The sequence below is a fragment of the Sebastes umbrosus genome, chromosome 5 (assembly GCF_015220745.1).
Source record: "Sebastes umbrosus isolate fSebUmb1 chromosome 5, fSebUmb1.pri, whole genome shotgun sequence".
In the NCBI taxonomy this organism is placed as follows: domain Eukaryota; kingdom Metazoa; phylum Chordata; class Actinopteri; order Perciformes; family Sebastidae; genus Sebastes; species Sebastes umbrosus.
Window position 1 is genome coordinate 15786562 of NC_051273.1, and position 20282 is coordinate 15806843.

At 40.3% G+C, this 20282-nt stretch overlaps 1 protein-coding gene across 7 annotated transcripts in view; it reads right to left on the minus strand.

Annotated features, from left to right (window-relative positions):
* Positions 1-20282, minus strand: part of xpr1a (xenotropic and polytropic retrovirus receptor 1a) — an 88450-nt gene continuing 68168 nt past the window's right edge. The window contains exons 10-18 of one of the 7 annotated variants that reach the window (XR_005206916.1): positions 19792-19971; positions 16608-16776; positions 14640-14840; positions 7049-7215; positions 6825-6964; positions 6453-6677; positions 5009-5075; positions 4822-4916; positions 1-666 (exon numbers count right to left, since the gene is read on the minus strand). Coding sequence is in view for 4 of the 7 variants with exons in the window: in XM_037769766.1 (XP_037625694.1) it covers positions 5018-5075; positions 6453-6677; positions 6825-6964; positions 7049-7215; positions 14640-14840; positions 16608-16776; positions 19792-19971 (1140 nt within the window). In the remaining 3 variants the exon portion in view is untranslated. Of the gene's footprint in view, positions 5076-6452; positions 6678-6824; positions 6965-7048; positions 7216-14639; positions 14841-16607; positions 16777-19791; positions 19972-20282 lie in introns of all 7 variants that reach the window. The other 6 variants (XR_005206914.1, XR_005206915.1, XM_037769766.1 and 3 more) reach the window with 6 other exon arrangements.

A 20282-nucleotide genomic window follows, 5' to 3' on the forward strand; every position in this document is an offset into this window, starting at 1 on the left:
TGAGCTTTAAAAATAATCGTGGTTTATAAAACCCAGATATGACAGGATCACCAAAGTGTATACAGAAATACAAATACCATCAGGAAAACCATCATAGAACGGTGTTATACACTCGACATGTACAAACTACAGTGTAAAAGGGACTCGGGGGAGGATGGTTCAGACAATTTCCTTTCTTTATGTCTCTTAAAATCACATTTAGCCACAATGTATTTATTCTATTAACTTTTTTTTGTATCTTATCAAAGTAGAACATCCATCTACCAAACTACAGGTACTATCACGTTCAGCTAGATTAGAGAAAGGGTACGAACAACATCAAGAGAGAGGGAGGGGTGGACACATATCAAGCACTTTAACATAACAGGGGTTTTCAGCAAGCAGTGGAAACAAAATCACCCATGAGAAAAATTGGATGTCAGGGCTGAGGACCATCTCATCAAACACAAACTGTACAAAATAACCCTGTTTTGGTTTTTGTCACTGGGTTACACACACTGAACATCTGTGAACAGACAGTGGTCACGAAAACAGAAGCACCTTAAAGAAATGCTTCAAATAAAGATCCTGGATCTGTTCATGAGATAATTCAAGAGAAGCTCAGGCAGATCTGGGATCAGTTTAACAGTTTCTTGTCATGGTGTGGGACTTCTCGATTCCTGTGCCCTGCAGTATGTCAAAGTGCTTCTGTCAGCAGGGCAGTTTATGACAACAGATGTAACGTCCACAATATTTTCATGCACATTCACAAATGTACAAACAGTATTACAGCTTCAGGACACAGTAATCTGCCCCTCACATCTCATCCATAAGCACTGAAATAAGAAGGAATTACCAACGAGATACAACCAATCACATTCTCCAGTTCTATGGATTTTCTTTTCTAATTTTATACAAACACATTGTCAACAGATTTACATATGAAAAGGAGTGCAGGATCTTGACCAATCAAGAAAAAAAGAGCTCCTCATCACCTAAAAAATACTGCTTGTCTTGGAGCAAAAATGGCAACGTATGAAATCAATCATTGTCACAGTAGCTACAATGATTGCTAATATACACATCATGTCAAATAAATTAAGACCTATGTACAATGTAAAACTAAAGCAGCATGCAGGCAAGACAACAGAGCCTTTTTACAAAACTATCTGCTGTAGAAGTTGTGCTCTCCAACACAAGAGAGAGGCAATGTGGGCAGTGTGAATGTGTGTGTCCCGCTTTATGCCTGTATACAGTTATGGTGTGTGTTCAGTGTAATTAAATAGATCAGGAAGCTACCCATCTCCTACATTCTAACATATATATTGTTTTAAACTTTCTAGTTCACATTAAGCTCATTGCACATAGAAGCTTTTCAATCTTTAGCCGCTACGGGAAAAAACAGAAGTAGAAGAAACTTTCTGTTAACACATTTGTCTCGTAGCTCTCTGGGCTTCGTCTCATGACTGGCTGGTGGTGACGCAGTGTAGCCACAGGGAGGAACAGCAGAGCAGAGTGAGGGGGTCAAACAGGAAGAGAAGGTGAAACACACAAACCAGCATTGTGATTAGCATTCTTTCTCTGAAAGCCAGGGAGTCCTTCAACGGCAGAAGTGGCACTTTAAAATGATAACCAACAGTTCTTTAAGTGTGAGCTGCTGAGTAGCATGTTGCTGCTGTAGAGTAGGCTGCAGTTACAGGACCACATGTCTAGGACCCTAGCCTACTGTCTTCATTGTAAATGCTTGTTTAATACTCATTGTTTTACCATTTTAATTAAGTTCTGTTCTCTGCTGTACAAACAGGGAAGAAGTTTGCAAAGGTTAAGTTACATAACAAACGTTAACGTTACTTATTTTAACCCTAACCATGACCTAGTTTTGTTGCCTGAACCTCAATTATTTCCATGATGGAAATAATAACACGTAATGCGGTTGTGGTCATTTACACGTAGGCTAATTCTGTGAGACCACGTTGCAGCGGACAGAAAGCAGTACTTGGGTGAAACAAAACTAAGGTCCCTCGAAATGTGGTTCTGAAACTGCAGCCTTCTCTACTGCAGGAACATAATACTGGAGTTTGAAAATACGCCGAAGGGGTCAAATAGTGGATGTTAGATTTACAGCACATTTGTCCTAGTTGTTACTAACGTTCCTTATCTGAGATTAGAAGATTACATTTGATATAACAAATCACAACACTTGAAATAATTTTTTTAAAAAGTGCTAAAATGAACGAGGCAACATTGAACATTAGAGACAAACAAACAATCATAATATCTGGATCGTTGAATGTGGTGAAACCTGACTGATTCAGAACTGGACAGGAGTTGTGAAACATGTCACAGCTCACAAGTATTTACTGTTAAAGAGCCCTGAAAGAGCTTTTTCAGTGTTGCCAGATTTGACTGCCACCAATCGTCGCCCAATCGTCATAAAATTATCTTCATTTCAGATGTTGGATGAGGTTTTATGAATAAAGATGAATAGTTTAGGGTTATAGCGCAAGTTTCTGTTGGATGAAACCACCTATATGGTACAAAAAGTAACCCAAATTATCAACAGCTGCCCAAAAACATTTTTATACACACAAAAGGAGCAGTGTGTAGGATCTGGTGGCATCTAGTGGTGAGGTTGCAGATTGTAAACAACTGAAACTTTGCCCGTGTGCCAAGCGTGTAGGAGATCTACGGTGGCCAACGCAAAAAAACGTGAAAACACGAAAGGCCTTATCTAGAGCCGGTGTTCCATTTCTGTCCATAGATCCCGCTAAATGTTACACACTGTTTGTTCCTTTAACTAAACAGTAGCTCAATTGGGTACAAAACTGCCCAATCTGGCAAAACTGAGCTTTTGTCAGAGAGATCAAGATTTCTGGTGACCATATGAAGTGTGTCGCAATATACCAGTGGTTCTCAAACCTCTTCATCACTTTGAAAGGCAAAAAAAAAATACATTCATATCGGGAAAATTATTAACAAAATAAGCCAATTTGAATTTCATTGCAATAACATTATGTTGAACATGGCAGACACAAAGGCTTTCAACATGGGAGCAAGATTAACCTTTTAATTTTTTGTAGAGCTGCAACGATTAATTAGTTGTCAACTAATAAATTGATCGCCAACTATTTTGATAATCGATTAATCGGCTTTTTTAAGAAAAAAAAAAGAAGGAGAACTTCTCTGATTCCAGCTTCTTAAATGTGAATATTTTCTGGTTTTGTTACTCCTGTATGACAGAATATATAAAACTGAATATCTTTGAATTGTGGACAAAACAAGACATTTGAGGACGTCGTCTTGGGCTTTGGGAAACACTGATCGACATGTTTCACCATTTTCTGACATTTTATAGACCAAACAACTAATCGATTAATCGAGAAAACAATCAACAGATTAATCAACAATGAAAATAACTGTTAGTTGCAGCCCTAATATTTTGTTTTTGACTGTGTTTGATTTTATTTCTGGTCAAAAATCAGTCCATCTTGTACTTTACATGTCGTTTTGCTGTTTGAATAAATCTTGCTAGCCTAGCCTTGTTAGCATGAGAGCTCAATTATTTAGTTATTGTAAGATTCATTTTAAAAAGCGCTCCACATTTTCCCGCCTGGTCCCCCTTCCAGTTTGAGAACCTCTGGCATATACACTTTGACTCACTAACAATTCAACTGAACATTTGAAGTGGTATATCACATCACTGCTGACATACTTCTACTCATATTACTGGGATTTCCAACAAGACAAAACCTACCCCCTAAAACAAAATGTGTACTTTTGTAAAAGAACACAGCAATCTTTGTGCAGGCTGGATGGACACATTCATAAAAATAAAGCTTTGGTAGTTAATGCAAAGAATAGCAATGTACATACATATACTGTATCTAATAGGGCACTTTAAGATGACATACACGATGATTCACAGGTCGGTTTTTGCACTAATTTGAGGTCGGGGATAAATCGAGGTCTAACTATGAGCTTATTAAAAACATGGCACAAGTCTAACCAAGAAAAACATTCCAAAATTTATAAAATACATCAACGTCAATCAACGTGTGGATGCTCAAAGTAGTCTCACTAGTATAAACAACACATGTAGAAGTACTAAACAAGTACAACAGAGTAATAATGCACATCAAAATATATTAAATATATTACAAAGCAACTTCACAAACGAGAAATGTTTGAATCAAAACATCCCTTTTGGCGTACAAGTAGTTTTTTGTTTTTTTTTCTCCATGTTTTGTGTATTAAATGCACTTTTCCTGCAAGTGCCTCCAGGTTGTGTTTTTACACGGACGTTAATAAAAACTCAACAAAAAAGAGTAAAAGAAGATGGAGTATAAAAAGAATCAACAAGTTGAAACCAGTTGATTTGTTTTGATATGCTGTATTGTGTGTTGAGTCCTTCCTCAGGTTTCTATTGATTAATATTAAGTCTTTTGATTGGCTTGTTTTCTCCCTGTTGATCCTAGTGTAGTTAAAAAGGATTGTAAACAGTCATCTATGCAGCGTCTCCACAATAAATCCAGAAAAAGTAAAGAGTAATCTAGAGAAACACAAATATCTTAAAGTAAACAACACATACTAAAAAAGTCCTTTAAAAAAAAAAGAAGAAGAGAAGAATCCCAGGGCAGTGCGGTCTGTGTTTCCACCTGTGTGCAGAAGATTTCCCTTGACGTCTGTCCACCTGTCGGTCTGCCTGTGTGGCATCAGCTCTCTCCTCAATTGTAGCTATTACACTATGTTTGTGCTTCAGCAGGTTTATCTCAGTGTGTGTTTCTACATTAAAGTGTGTATCGTGTGTGTTTTTCTATACTTATAAAGACCAAATACACTCACAGGGATGGAGAGATGAGGTAAATTGTCCAAAGTGAGGTCCTTGCTGCTTACAGGTTTAGATTTAGAGGTGTAGGTAAGGGTCACTACTCTTATCACTATGAGGGAGAAGGGTTGAGGTTAGGCGTTATAGTGAATGAGGTCCTTATAAGTATAGTATGTCTGTGTTTGTGTGTGAGTACTTGCTGACGTTTTGGACTCAGCTGAAGGCCTCGTCATCCGTGTCTTCGATTAGCACCTTTGTGTCCTTTTTCGATCTGGAAGAGGGTTGAAAAATTATAATCTTGCATTTCATGTTATCATTTCAACAGTCATGTTAATGTTGTTTTATGTTTTACTTTTGTATTCAGTGATAGTTGCATCTTGAACCAAGTCATCATACAACTGTTGTCTTTTGAGGTGTGATTTAATTTGGGTGTTTACAGTGGTTCCCAGCCTTTTTCCTCAAGGGACCCCTTTTCTATCATTGAGTAAACTGACGACCCCTGACTAAGTGACATATTTTATTGATATTTCATATTATATTCAATGCATAACAATAAGAGTACAGAACAACTGATAAACTGTACAGTTAACCCAAATAGCGAATGCTGTCACTGCAGGAAGTTTGTGTAAAACAAGAGATTTGAATGCATTTTGAGCATATTATTTCCTGTGAATATTACATCAGAGATGACATTTCCTGTTATTTTTTAGGAACTTTTAATACAATTCTTTATCCGTTTTTTTTTATTTTGTTTTTACTTCTTAACAATAATACACATAGGCTTCACATAGGCTTCTTTTTTGACAGATTCAGTGTTTTCTTCTCCCTGACGCTTGGCCATTGTTCTGTCAGCTCTGGTTGTTTTAACTGCGTACTTTTCTAATGCAAGACGAGGCTGTTTAGCAGAGAGGGAAGACTCTGTGGATATAACTTGTGTTCAGGTCTTCACCGTGTCCTTATCCTGTTTATATCTTAAATAATAATCCAAACTTTAAAAATAACAATTTCATTTGGTTTTCTTCACGGAAATGAATGAAATGCTGAGATATAGGCCAACTGTAGATTTTTCTAAAAAGTTTTCTTACACCCCTTTAAATCAAGAAGGCCTCGGGACCCTCCGCAAAGCCTTGGCGACCCCTATAGTGGTCTATGATACCTTTCATCTAATATATGGAGCAACACCATTAGCATAGCTACAAAATGTATACATTGTTTTCTCATATGATCACATTTTCTAGTGTTCTTTAGTTCTTGTTTTCTATATTTCTTAAAGTCAGACATTGAACATCTGTCTTCATGTTTATAAATGGGTGGTGGTCTGTGAAAACACCAATGTATACAAGTCCAAGACTTCGTCTTTTTATCCCTGACAAAGTCTGATGTATTGTATTTTATAAATATATATCATAATGTTGTCAGAAAACTATACCGAACCAAAAAAAGAAGTTGTTAGCACATGTATCTAGTTAGGTATCTAGTCTGGCAACAAAGATGAGAAATGTCAAATCTCTTCAAAGTATTTGGTTGTTTAATATCAGTAGATTTTTTTGTCTACAGTAATTTGTACTTTTTTACCTCTGTGTTTATAAATGATACTAAAATAAAAATGTGCATGAGCCTGATGTCAAGTGTCCATGTTGTTTCTTACAATGAGGAGGACAGTAGGGGGCGTCGGAGCGACAGGCTGTAGGATCTCTTCCAGGTCTTCTTGCCTGAACGGTTCCGGACACCATCGTCCTGGTCCATCATCTGCTCCAGCAGCGTCTGGTCATCAGCGTTGAGTGGCGCCACGGAGATATCCCTCACAGCACGAAACTCACCACAGTTATTCAGGTGCTCGTTCTCCAGACGGAAGAAGTTCCAGACAAAACGCCTGCACAGAGAGAAATAGGGTGAGTAAAGAGGGTGAGTAGGACGAACCTGACGTAAGAGGTGAAACTGTATTAGAAATCAGTGTGGGGGCTGGAAGAGCACCATGTGTTTTTAGGTGTGTGTATGTAAAGTTGTAATTGAGACCCACCTGAAGACCTCGAGGGGAGCCAGCACGGTGGCTACGATGTCGCCCACAGAGTGGATCTTGGTTGTTGCGGTCAGAGAGATCTGGATCGTCCAGGCAAAACGCAGGATCACATCTTCTATAATGGCACAGTAGTAGTAGGCCTGGACGCAGACGAGACAGGGTTAGGGTAACTGTGTGTGTACATGTATGTGTGTCATGTACATGAGATTCCTATCACACTCTACCTTGTGTGGGTAAACAATTTCTTCTCTGAGGAAGGTGTTTTCTCCGGCTCCGCGGTCAAACAGACCCCAGTCCATGTACAGATCCCAGATCAGTGTGTACAGGGAGCTGATGGTGGAGCACACGATCAGCATGTAGAAGAACATGTCGGCGTCCGTGTGTCCTTGCTCTGGAATAAACACACAAACACAACTGATTGCACATAACACAATTTAAAGAAGTTTCTTCTCAAACATCTTTTCAAAGATCTGGCATAAAAGGAACTGTGTTTATTTTTTAAATGATGGTTTACACCTTTAATCTGCGAGTCAACTTTTGCTACAACTCTTTGACCACTAGAGGGAGCCCTCCCGTCATGAATACACTTGCAATGATTAATAGCCTGTGGATGACTATTAAGTTTAATTTCCACTTACATCATACTATTTTCCACCTAATGGAAGATGACCAAACATCAAATTACACACTGTCAGCTTGCTGCCCAACTGCTGCCTCTGTATGGAGGAGAGGTTATTACTACAGTTACATACAGTAACTGAAATCATGTTGATTCAACCTCATAATTTCTGAATGTAAAAACACATTTACAGTAAGTGTGTATTTTTCTGAGGTAAGGCCATTTTGTATTAAACTGGGCATCATCTATTGTACTGTAGGTTCACATATGTGTGTGTGTGTGTGTGTGTGTGTGTGTGTGTGTGTGTATGTGTGCATGTGCTTATCCCAAGACTGTGTGTGTGTCTAGGGCTGCAACTAATGATTATTTTCATTGCAAATTAACCTGTTGATTACTCAAACTGATTAATCGATTATCAGAATAGTTGGCGATTAATTTAAAAGCTGACAACTTATCGATTAATTGTTGCAGCTCTGTGTGTGATAACTTGTGTCAACCATCAACAAGGGAGATTGATGTAATATGCAGAGATATTTACATCCACATACTGTTTAATTCAACATCTGTTTCAGCTACAGGTATTCATATGATTTAACCTGTAATTGTACTGTTTTATGAACTAGAGGTTTGTTTTTCTCTTAGCGTCCCAGTGCTGTGAAAGCATGTAGAGAAGAATAAATGTCAGTTACATCCTTCTGTCCCACACATTGTGTCCTGCTTCTATTATGCAAACAAAGAAGCACTTCATTGACTGAGTAAACGTTTACTTTTTTCAGGTCGTGTCTAGAAGGTAACCTGCAAATTGCAAAAACTCTTGCGAGACTCGCCACCTGATGACGTATCCTAACCTTAACCATTCGAGGTCAATGCCTAACAACCACCTTGCGAGAGAGAGTTGCGCAGTCTGTGTGTTACCTCTTAGACACCACCCTTTTTTCACTGCAACAGCATGAAAATATATTTTTTTCAATTTCACATTTGTGTTCAGCTGTTAAGTTATTGATTAATAACTATAAAATGGATTACAAGTCTGCTCTAACTTCTTCAAGTAACATCTGCTTTTGACATCATAAGACTCTTCAAAATAGCATCCCGTTTGCTGCACTTCCATCCTAAACAGGTTTAATCATTTGTTGACAAAGTATTATAGTGGCTGACTGTGACAAATGCATGTTGGCTGTAATGATAATAATTATTATTAATGGTCGACCTGCCCACAGCTGATGAGTATTTAACAAGTTCTAAGTTAGTTTACAGTTGTTTGATGGACTGTGTAATGTCAGAGTGTGATTATCTGTGCTCAGCAGTCTGTGTGTGTGTGCAGGATGTGAGTTGCTTGTTCCTCACTGGGCGTTGATATATAAATCAGCACCCAGTGGCCTAACACAGTGACTCACACAGACAGAGACAGCAGCCACCAGACAGAGACCAGGCTCGCTCCCATTTGTCATAGTCGCTGCTTCTCCCTGCTACCCGCCAAAGAGACGCCGGGGAGCAGAGCGGGGACGTTTGTAACGGAGAGTTACTGCTGCGCTGCTCTGTTAACGGCTGCGTCCATTGTGCTGTTTGCTCCCTCGGCTGAGCGATGGGTTGGAAGTAGTCCCTACGGCCACACTGAGATTTCCCAGCTGTAGATTAAACTTAGTCCTGGACAATAGACTCTTTTCACTGGAGAATTTCCCCTCAGCTTGTAAAGTGTCGACGTATTTAACCCTTCAGTTTCTGTTAGGGTTGATGTGTCTTCCACCAGGCTGGTTAGCCACTGGACCATTAAAAGGTTAAGCATGTTGAGATGGACATTGATTGGATGCTCAGTAAGGGCTAACGGTGGTCATTGGCTCCTGTCACACACACTCAATTGCTAGTACTCTGTGTCACACACACACACACACACACACACACACACACACACACACACACACACACACACAGACACACACATAGACAGTCACTATTGTTGTTCACAGGCCTCCATGAGGTTAAGCACTATTAAATGCAGAGCACTGCAGCAGACTCATTTTATGCAACAGGCTCAGTTCCTTCTCATGAAAACAACATCACACCAGGAACAATCAGCCTCTGCTATTTAAGAGTGATTTCTCATCTGTTGTCACGGCAACCCAATCCGTCAACAAGGTAATTAAGAATCCTGCACCTGGAGACCACTCGACAACAGACCGCATCCAACCAAATATATGAATTCCAGGACTTTCAATCAGAGAGTTTCATCTTTAAAAAATATCTGCAGATATTAGGCCTCATGCAGGAACCACTCATACAAACTGATTTGTTTTTATGAAGCACGTACGAGTCATTTAAGATAATTTGTGGCACCAATTTTCTCTTAGGTACAAACAAAATTCAGGAGTGTTGTACCAGTCATACACAGTCTGGTTCTCTACACGAGGCAAAAAACACTTGCTTGACTTAAGAACCATAACTTATATCTGAATGATTTTGAGTTAATATATGGTACAAAAATTAACTAAAATTAAATATCTAAATAAACTTAATGCTAAATTAATATTAGATGGGGGGGACTTAAAGTAAAGTGTTTCCATATTTCCTAACTGTTTGTGGTCCTCTAATATAGTGTTTCCCAAAGTTATTTTCTGGGGACACACTTTTTTAAAAAGGACACCATCACAACCAAATTTACAATAAACCTCATCTATAAATCACGAGAAGAGCAAATTTGTGCGTAAATGAACGTTCCTGACAATTTTTACTGCCGCATCACCTCATTTTATCTTGAATAAATACGTTTGATAAATCACAACTTCGTTTTATGCATGTTTTTGAAAAAAAAAAATACACATGTTAACTACTAAATGAGATGTATAATAAATAATAAATGAGATCAAATAAATACATTTAGGTGGAGTTAACAGGCTCTCGTTTTTTCCTCTTGTCAGTAAATCAAACAGAATGTACTCTAGCCTTTCATATTAGATCCAATGTTATAAGTAGGCTACAATTATCAGAACAATACGAACATTCAGGCTCCCTCATGTGGATCAAAGGTGTACTGTATAAATGTTAAATAAACTACTACTACTGACTATGGATAAAATTCTGCAAATGTATTTGGCGACCCCAACAAAATCTCCTGTGACCCACCTGTGGGTCCCGACCCAGTCTGTGACTGCTCTAATACCACTACTGAGTTGATAAAATTATCAGGCTATGTTTTTGACCGAGGACTTTCAGGAGCAGTTTCCACACCGTGAAGTTGTTCTTACTCTTTGGTGACATTTTTGTGTTATCAACAGGTAACCTTATATCAAAATTTTAGGGTCGTAGATTATGCTAATGATCTGTTGAACATAGCATGCACCTCCTGATGAACAGGTGGCGTTCAACCTGCTGAAACAAGGGATGTACGACAAGTTGGTGCAGTTAAGAGAGCAAACCTCACAGAGAAAAGTAAACAAGTTTTAGGATAAGAATACAAAAACATGTTCTTGAGGCCCATTGTTGACATACACAGAGGATTCCCCTTCATCCCATGGTTAACTCCATGGTGTCTGGCTCCTGATGTAAATATATTAACTGTAGCAGGAGTCTGTTTGGCCCTTAGCAGGTAGCAGAGGTGAATTAGAGTTCAAGCAGGCAGAGAGAGGAATTTGACTCAGAGCCGTGTCTTTTATCTTCATTGGTTAACGTGTGTGTTTGACTGAGAGGGTGTGTGTGTGTGTGTGTGTGTGCTGCAATTCCTCTCCAGATAATGAACGAGGGGTCAGAACATGAAATGAAGTTATAAAAGCTGTCAGCTCTGGGCTCATCTCTATTCCAGCCGAGTCCAGCAGACATGTGTTCAGCCCTGGGCTGGTAATTACACTCTCCTCTCCTCTCCTCTCCTCTCCTCTCCTCTCCTCTCCTCTCCTCTCCTCTCCTCTCCTCTCTTCTCCTCTCCTCTCCTCTCCTCTCCTCTCCTCTCCTCTCCTCTCCTCCCCTCCCCTCCTCTCCTCTCTCATTATTCCTGTTTTGATATCTATTAAATCTGTGAATCACCATCCCTGTCATGTCGATCTTTCTCACCTACCTCTGGTCTTGTTTTCTGTTACTTCTGTCCTCTCTCCATCTAACCTTTCAGTTTTACCTCCCCCTCTGTGCTCTATCAGCTCTAAATTTTCTGATCTTTACCTGCGGTTTGACTCGATTTATTTTCACCACCACGGTCAGCCTCTCACAGAGACCAGCAGGACTAATGTTCCTCTTTGGTCCTGGTTATTTGAGCTGCTTTTTTGATGTTGAAATCACAGACGGAGGTCTTTAAAACCACCTGTGCATTGACAGGACACACACCTCTACATTTCTTCTACTTCTTAACCTGTGCATCTATTTCCCTCGCCAAACAACATTTCTCTGTCTAGCAGAGGCTTGTGCTATTCTTGCCCACCATGCAACATCCTGTTCTCCTTCCTTTGCCTGTCCATGAGATAAATCCCACGGGTATAAATTAGCATTAGGCCTGTAACTCCCCCGCATCTAAAACAGCAATAAGTCTCAAACCAATGTACATAAAGCTGAGCCCGTATTGATCCTGAGTAAAGTATCTGCTTTATTATCAGGCCTCACACGGTATCTGACAGGGTTTGGGAATTCTGCCTAAACCAGGAAATCCTCCATCATCTCCAGTTACAGGGCTCTGAGCATCTGCTGAGATTACAGTTTCATGACAGTGTCCAATCACTTCACCACAGCACTGAGCTGAACGTTTCTCTGAGGGGAGAAATCTGCTTCGTTGGCTACACCACATCAGAAATTATTCAACCCTCGGATCCCACGTCCACACAACACGGCGAAAAAAAGTTTCTTTCTAAAAAACTGCATCACAGTTTGCCACATGTACACCAGAGGAGACTGTACCTCATCATTTCACAGATTTAGATTTGCAAATGGAAGAACTAGATACCACTCAGTCCTCTACAGAGAAGCCCATGATTTATTTGTTGCATTTAAGTATTTTACTTTCCCGGAGCTGAATGTGTGCAGTTCCAGGAACGATGGTGAGACGGTGAGGTCACACAGTAACCATCAGGGCTGTGATCAGGTTAGTAATGAAGGTGACACATCCACAGACCGACACTGGGAGCTCTGCCAGATAGCGACTGACACCCCAGCCACCTTTTACAGCTGGACCCAGCGGTGTGAACACGACACCACCCTGCTGTCTGCTCTGGCGGATGCTGGGTAATGCAGGAAGACTGCCATCACCTGTCCTGCCTAAACTAAGACTACAGTAGAGGCTTTTTACAAACCTGTGCTTTGTACTTTTATTGCTCTGGTGGCTGTTTGCTCATCATTTCCATATTTGGATGCAGGATATTCTGACCCATATTTGTTCATCAAGGGCTTTAAAATTTACCAGAGCAATAATTCCAGCAGCGGATACATCAAATATCTCCACAACAGGCAATTTCCTCAACCATCCATTCACCATCCGTGTGTGTATGTGCTCCTTCGCTTAACCAGCGATTGGTCTCAGCCTCCATTATCGTGCAGGATGAAAGTCAGCTTCATACAGAATAACACATGAAGAGAGGCCATTAGTCTACAGGCTTCAGACCAGAGGAGGAAGGAGGATATGGTTTAATGGACGCCTCTCCTACCGAGCTGTAGGAGAAAAAAAAGGTCTGTCCGTCTGTCTGTCTGTCTGTCTCCGTCTCTTCCTGGTTCATTCAATATCAGATCACTGGCGGTCAGCTTAGGAAGCAAGCGTATTGATTTGAATTCATATCGTAAAAGACTAAAGTCAAGCTGGGAAATAACATTTAGCGGTTTGAAAGGTTGAAGATGAAGTTTCACAGCTGGCATTTTGCTGGAAAATAAATATATAAATTGGCATCTGAGAAGAGTTTAAATACACGAGCGGCAGAAAAAAATAAATGCTTTCAAACGATCCGCGTGAACAAATATCTGTGATGGAGAACTGAAATACAAAGAACGCTTTTATTGCCTGGGTGCTGTGTCTTTGAACATGCGCTCCTTTGTGATATGGCTTCTGAATCCGAATAATTGCAGGCTAATTGTGAAGCTGTCAGAGGGAGAGAGTGACTTGACTTTTAATGGGAACCACTCTCTCTTTTTGCCTTCCAATCTTGTTTCTGGTAGATTTCAAATGGGAGTATTTCTCTTTCTTTCTATAATTTTTCTTTTTTCCTACTTCTCCTTTTCTCTGGTCTGTCTCTTCTTTTTCTCTGGCCTCATGCCCACATATTGAAAGCCATATTGTGAGAGCAGAACCTTGTTTATCCGTGGCTGTGTTTGACAAACCTTTCCCATTTCCATTATAAAGCTCTAGGCACTGACAAGGAAACCAAGGCCAACTTCTAGCATTAGCACTCAAGGTCACCTCTGCTCTCTCATCACACACGACTCAATTCAAAGGCTTGAGAAGCCGGTGTGTTGTTGACATGCTCCTGTATCAGCAACACACAAATATTGTTGCTCTTCTGGGCTTCTCTGTGATTCTGAGCTGAATTTTACAGCATTGTAAGTGACAGAAGACGCATTTCTATAAGGGCTGTCAAAGAATGACGCAGATGAATAACGCTCCAAACTTGCGCTAAATTTTGGCGAGGACAGACTGGCATGGCCATTTTCAAAGGGGTCCCTTGACCTCTGACCTCAAGATATGTGAATGAAAATGGGTTCTATGGGTACCCAGGAGTCCCCCCTTTACAGACATGCCCACTTTATGATAATCACATGCAGTTTGGGGCAAGCCATAGTCAAGTCAGCACACTGACACACTGACAATTGTTGTTGCCCGTTGGGCTTGAGTTTGCCATGTTATGATTTGAGCATATGTTTTATGTTAAATGCAGTACCTGTGAGGGTTTCTGGACAATATTTGTCATTGTTTTGTGTTGTAAATTGATTTCCAATAATAAATATATACATACATTTGCATAAAGCAAGCATATTTTCCAACTCCCATGTTGATAAGAGTATTAAATACTTGACAAATCTCCCATTGTACAATTTGAACTGATAAAAAATGTGCAATTAATCGCGATTAACTATGGCCAATCATGTGATTAATTGCGATTAAATATTTTAATCAATTGACAGTCCTAATTTTTACATCACCATGTTTACTCAGCTCAGGTCAAACCTACTACCTGGGGTACATGACACATAAAAAACATATTTGAGTGTAGATATAAGTGTGTGTCCTGTGTTCTTACCTCTGTGTGTGGCGTAGAGCGCGGCAAAGGTGACGACAAAGAAGGTGGTAGAATATTTCCCAGCATTCACCAGGTGAGGGAAGGCCCTTTTGGTGTCACGGTAACGCCTCAGGCATTGGATGAAGCGGAACCAGGCGGGCAGACACTGGATGATGGCTCGCAGACCGTACGAGTAGCTGTGGCACACGTGGTTATCAGTGTCTAGAAGAGAATAAAACAGTACATGATTTTGTTATAATTTCTGTCTTTTCTCTAACATAAAGTCCTCCACACATTCCCTTTCCCCCAGGGAAGCTCATCATTATGAGAGTCACATGGCGACCTCTTTGTGGCCAAACATTTCCCATCCATTAGCTCCGTGTTAATTGGCTGCGTGGAGGCCGAAGTGTCACTGTTGGTGGAGTGAACGGAGAGCAATTAAAACCACATCACATTTCCTGACAGGACACCTCAATGATCTGGCACGCTGTCAACTTATTTCGAAACATTTACAACAAAAAGATTTGTGTCTTTATCTCCATATAATAATGCGACGTAGCAGGTGAGGAATAAATACTATAATTAAAAATAAAGTAGTGCACATATTCAAATATCTATACCATCAATCTGTAATGTTTAATGCATTCAAGAATTTTTTTTTGTTTAAGCGTTGCAGTTTACTGTATGTTTTTGGTGTTCCCACAATCCACAGGCCTCATCTATGTACATATCTACTTCAGTTAGTATATTTTCTTTAAAATTTCCCAGAGTGCTTTTCAACAACCCCCTGCAAACAGCACATGGGAGAAGTTTGCCTTCAGGGCTTTTTTGCCAGAAATCTCCTAAGGTTTAGGCAACAAACCTACTTGGTTAGGTTTAGGAAAAGAGTGGTTTGGGTTAAAATAAAACCTTTCTGGCAGAAACTTCTCCCATGTGCCTGAGAACAGGTATGAACCCTGAATACAGTGGTTTCTACATATACAGTATGTAAATACATCAAAGTCCATTTCCCAGTAGATAAGGAACAAAATAACATTTACTCAGGACTACAAACATTGTTAAGGTTGAACTGCATTATTGTCGACTGAGGCTGCTGTTGACGTATTTCTGCCGATTCTTGAGGGACGTTGGGGAAACAATGAGTCTTGAAAGAGAGACCTTTTCTCTGATGATTCGGGGCTGATACCAAAACCTTCTCTTTAATGTTTCATGAAATGCATCTATTATTGTGGTTACATGATATTGGTCATGTATGGCTACTTATACTTATATAGAAATTAGACATTCGTAGATATTTTCATTGCTTTACCTTGCTGTCACACAGCCCTTTCTGACGGGGAACTGAAGCCATCTATGCTCTCGCCAAACCCATCAGACTTCATTGAAAAAAAATGTAATTTGACCTCGCAGAACACAGGAGTTGCTGGTCTACTAACCAAAGTCACACAATAACACAAAAAAAACTAACCAATCGAGTCAGCGGTAGACCAGCAACCCCTATGTTCTTGGAAGTCAAATTACAGTTTCTTTCAATGAAATCTGGTTGCTTTGGTGAGAGCATTGATAATGGCTTCAGTTCCTCGTCGGAAAACTTAGACTGTATTGCTGTCTCACGGCAAGGTAAACCAGCTAAAATATTCTAAATGTAGCGTACACTTGAACTGATATTGATTTTTTTAGGTAGGCCTTTCTTTTAGGGGGCTTAAATGTGTTTTGCTGACGGCCTCGTCCACAGCAGTAAATTGCTTTGGTTCTGTGCAGTAACTCCTGTCTGTTTCTCCAAACTGGGGGCGTGCTGACCGTCATCTACTGTAGGTAATACACTGACTAAGGATAAGTACCTCATACAACCCCACTTAGAAAACACCCAAACTATCCCTTTAACCCTTCCCTCCCTGGCTCCTGCTATGTTTCACCTGTTCACAGACAGAGGTACAGAGGACGTAAAGTTTAAAATTAAGCCATTCTGAATATGGATTCATGTCTCACCTTTAAACTTTGGCAGCAGGCCCTTGCTGTTGCTCCACTGCAGCTCAAAGATGTAGTAGCAGATGAGATACTCCAGGTCCATCAGAACAACCACCAGAGAGTTGAGCTGATCAGCCAGCCAGAAGTCTGCAAACTCCACCCGGTGAAACGGTGCTGTGAACACGCGAAACTGGAAACAGACGAGAGAGGAAAGAAGGAAAGTGATTTCTTAATGTTAAGCTATTATCTTATAATAACATTTATTCTAATCTCAATGAGATAACATACACTGAAACATTAGTATAAACCAGGAACAGTGTACAAAACCGTAAAAAAGAAATACATAGGCATCCTTTATTTATAGAAAACACCTTGGCTGACCTCACTGCTACAGTGAATTCTGATTGTGTGTTTGCACTTTCAACTCTGGGACTGAATTAGTCAACGATTAATTAGTGTGCAATTGTCACAGTTCATCAGTAGAGAAGTGAGAAGCAGGAAACAACCTCTATCAATGGTCTGTAACACATGAAGGGATCAAGCCTCCAGTCTACCTTATCAGCACACCACAGGACAACCTAATGAGTCACGCTGTGTGTCTGTGTGCATGCATCTGTTCATTTGGGTGTCACTACTCGCTGGTGTACGTCAACACAAACACATGAAGCGGCTGGCAGTGATTTGTGGTGCGCGTTGGCTTCTATGGGCATGTTATTTGGGATATGACGTTTGGCAGGAGCTCGGTTATTGACCGCGCTTTGTAAAACGATCCAACGCCGCTCAACTCTTTCCATTTACCCCCCCAGGCCACATCTGACATTCAGGAGTGACTGTATGCTTCTCACCATGTACACTTTCATACAAACCACACACACACACACACACACTCTCCCGCCACTGAAAATGTCAAGGAACATTGATCTTTTTCTTTTACACATATCAGCTCATTACATATTTCTCTTAACCTGTCAATCAAAGTCTGTATTGATCGAGTGGCCATCTCACCTGTACCCGCTCTATCTGTGTGGATGTCTCAAGACTAAGCCTTCTGCAGTGATGTGGTTAGGTTTTCATTTCTTGAGCAAACACTAGTAATCCAGGTGCTAGATCTGCAGTTTGTCCTATAATGAAATCGTTGTCCTCTGTCTGGTGTTTATTGTCAGAGGAAACTAACACATCTGGCATGGAAACATTTTAGAGCACTGCGACAAACAACAGATTGTTTGTTCAAATACAACTACAATTTCTCCTTAAACATCCTTAATCACTTATTTTGTATTCCATGAGGCAACAAGTATGACAACCATGAAAAACAGCTCATATCTGTGTAGGTTGTTATGATTACTGAGGACCAATCAAGACTGAGGCTGACAGTGATTATGGAGCCACATCAGTGGAGGAGGGCTGAGGGAGTGATGCTGAGGAAGGAAAAGGACAAGAATATGAGGAGGGGGTCTGCTGCTGCTGCTGGGGGAGAGGCAGGGAGGGAGGAGGAAGAGGAGGAGGGACAGAGGAGCTCAGGGCATCAGCATACTGATAGATCTATGCCTATAATGATTGCACAGTCACAACCCTCCACCTCCCCTGGGACGAGGCTGCATTCTATTATCCCTCAACCCTCTGCCCTCTGTCTCGATGCACCCCCCTCTACACGCACACTCATACACACGCACACAATCACTCACCCCCCATCCTCCCTCCTGCAGCCATGTAGCTCGGCTTAGACAAAGAACAGTGTCATATAGAGGGTTTTGTAAACATGAGGCTTGAGATAGATATCTGAATTGTACATGAAGTCATTGTGTGGGATAGAGATACGCACGCACGTGCGCGCGCACGCACATTCAAATTGTGTCAGCAACACGGTAGCAAGATAGCTCCCAGAAAGCAATAGGAGACAAATAGCTCCCACAATCCCGTTTTTTAATTGTTTTCTCGGGCCTCAGTGACCAAGTTTCAGTAACCTGTCATCCCAACGCAGTCAAAACAAATCTCCAGTCCCTTAAACTTAAGATAACAATGATTTTTGTATTACTTGTATGGCAGACAGTTTGTAGGAGATTCTCCAAAAAGTACAAATACAATTTTGCATTATATGCCACCATAACTAGAATTACTGCCTTGTTGTTGTATGCCTCCGCCAAAAAGTCACATTGTAGTTTACAGCCATGTATGTCCAAAATGTCATTGCTACATCCCTTATCCTGTTCGACATGTGTGTGAAATTGTCATAATGAGCATATGAATTCTTAAGCTATGGCCAAAAACGTGTTTTGTGTGGTCACAGTGACCTTTGGCCACCAAAATCGAATCAGTTCGTCCTTGAGTTCAAGTGGTCGTTTGAGTCAAATTTGAAGAAATTCCCTAAAGGCGTTCCTGAGATATCATGAGACTGGGATGGACGTGAGGTCACAGTGACCTTGACCTTTGATCACCAAAATCTAATCAATTCATCCTTGAGTTCATGTGGACAATTGTGCCAAATTTGAAGAAATTCCCTTCAGGCGTTCCTGAGATATTGCGTTCACGAGAATGGGACGTATGGACAGCCCGAAGGCATAAAAAGTGATGGCGACATGTTTTGGAATACTGTATACATTTGCATAATTATATATAGTTATATTATATATAGGTTTATATAATATTTGGTGAAGTTTTCTGTCAGTATTTTGGGTGATTAAAGTTTGTAAATATGATTTTGGTTAAGGTAAAATGGCAAAGTAAAGTAAAATAGCTGGTTCGTCAGGATAAACTTTTGGTTTTGTCTTAAAGTACAAATGTTCTAAAATTTTGCAGAGTACATTTATCAAAATAACCAGCATTCTCTTTAATACAAATAACTACAAATTTCACATTAAACCTGGCTCTTGCACTCTGTGCTGCAATTCAAGATTCTGCTGTGTCAATACCATATTCAATCCTCAGCCCACATACTGAGCCGGTATCTCACATCGTCCCATCTTGTTTGCATTTGGTTCATTTTGTTATGGCGGTCTTCTAAAGTGTTACTTACTGCTGGCTCACAGTTGTCAATATTTGTCTTTGTGCATCCATGAACTTTGGCTGTTTGGCTCATTTATCCAGCTTGAATTACATCCTTCTTATAAAACACCACCAAAGCTCAAATGTCAGCAATGTAATTCTTTCAAAATAAAGTACCAGAGGTTTAAAAGAAATGCTCCAATAAACAAATGAGTGGACTGACCAGCAGCTTGAGGAGCCAGAATCGTGATTTGTAGTAGCAGGTCTTGAAGGGGTTGAGGAGGAAGAGCACCATGAAGCCATAAAGGATGAGCGGGTTGATCTGCATGGGGATGTAGGTGTACTCTGAGTAGAGACAGGAGAGGATGCTGAGACACCACAAAACACCCAGGAAACCAGCAATCTGCAGCACACAGGGGAGATACAAAAGAGACTGGCATTAAAAGAAAGCATTTTTGACACATAATTACAATTAATCTGAATAATTCTGTGCAAATTATGTTGTGTTTTGTTATTCCAGAGTATAAATAAAACCCTGTGGACATTAGGTATGTACTGTTTCTGCTGAATTAAATAAATAGTAATGTATTCCTTGAATGTGGATTACCCTGATGACTAATCAACCCCATTCAATCTTTTTGCATGTTTTAAAAATGCATGATCACTCACATCAATCTGAAAACAAAGATGTTTCTTCATTACAGAGAAAAAGAT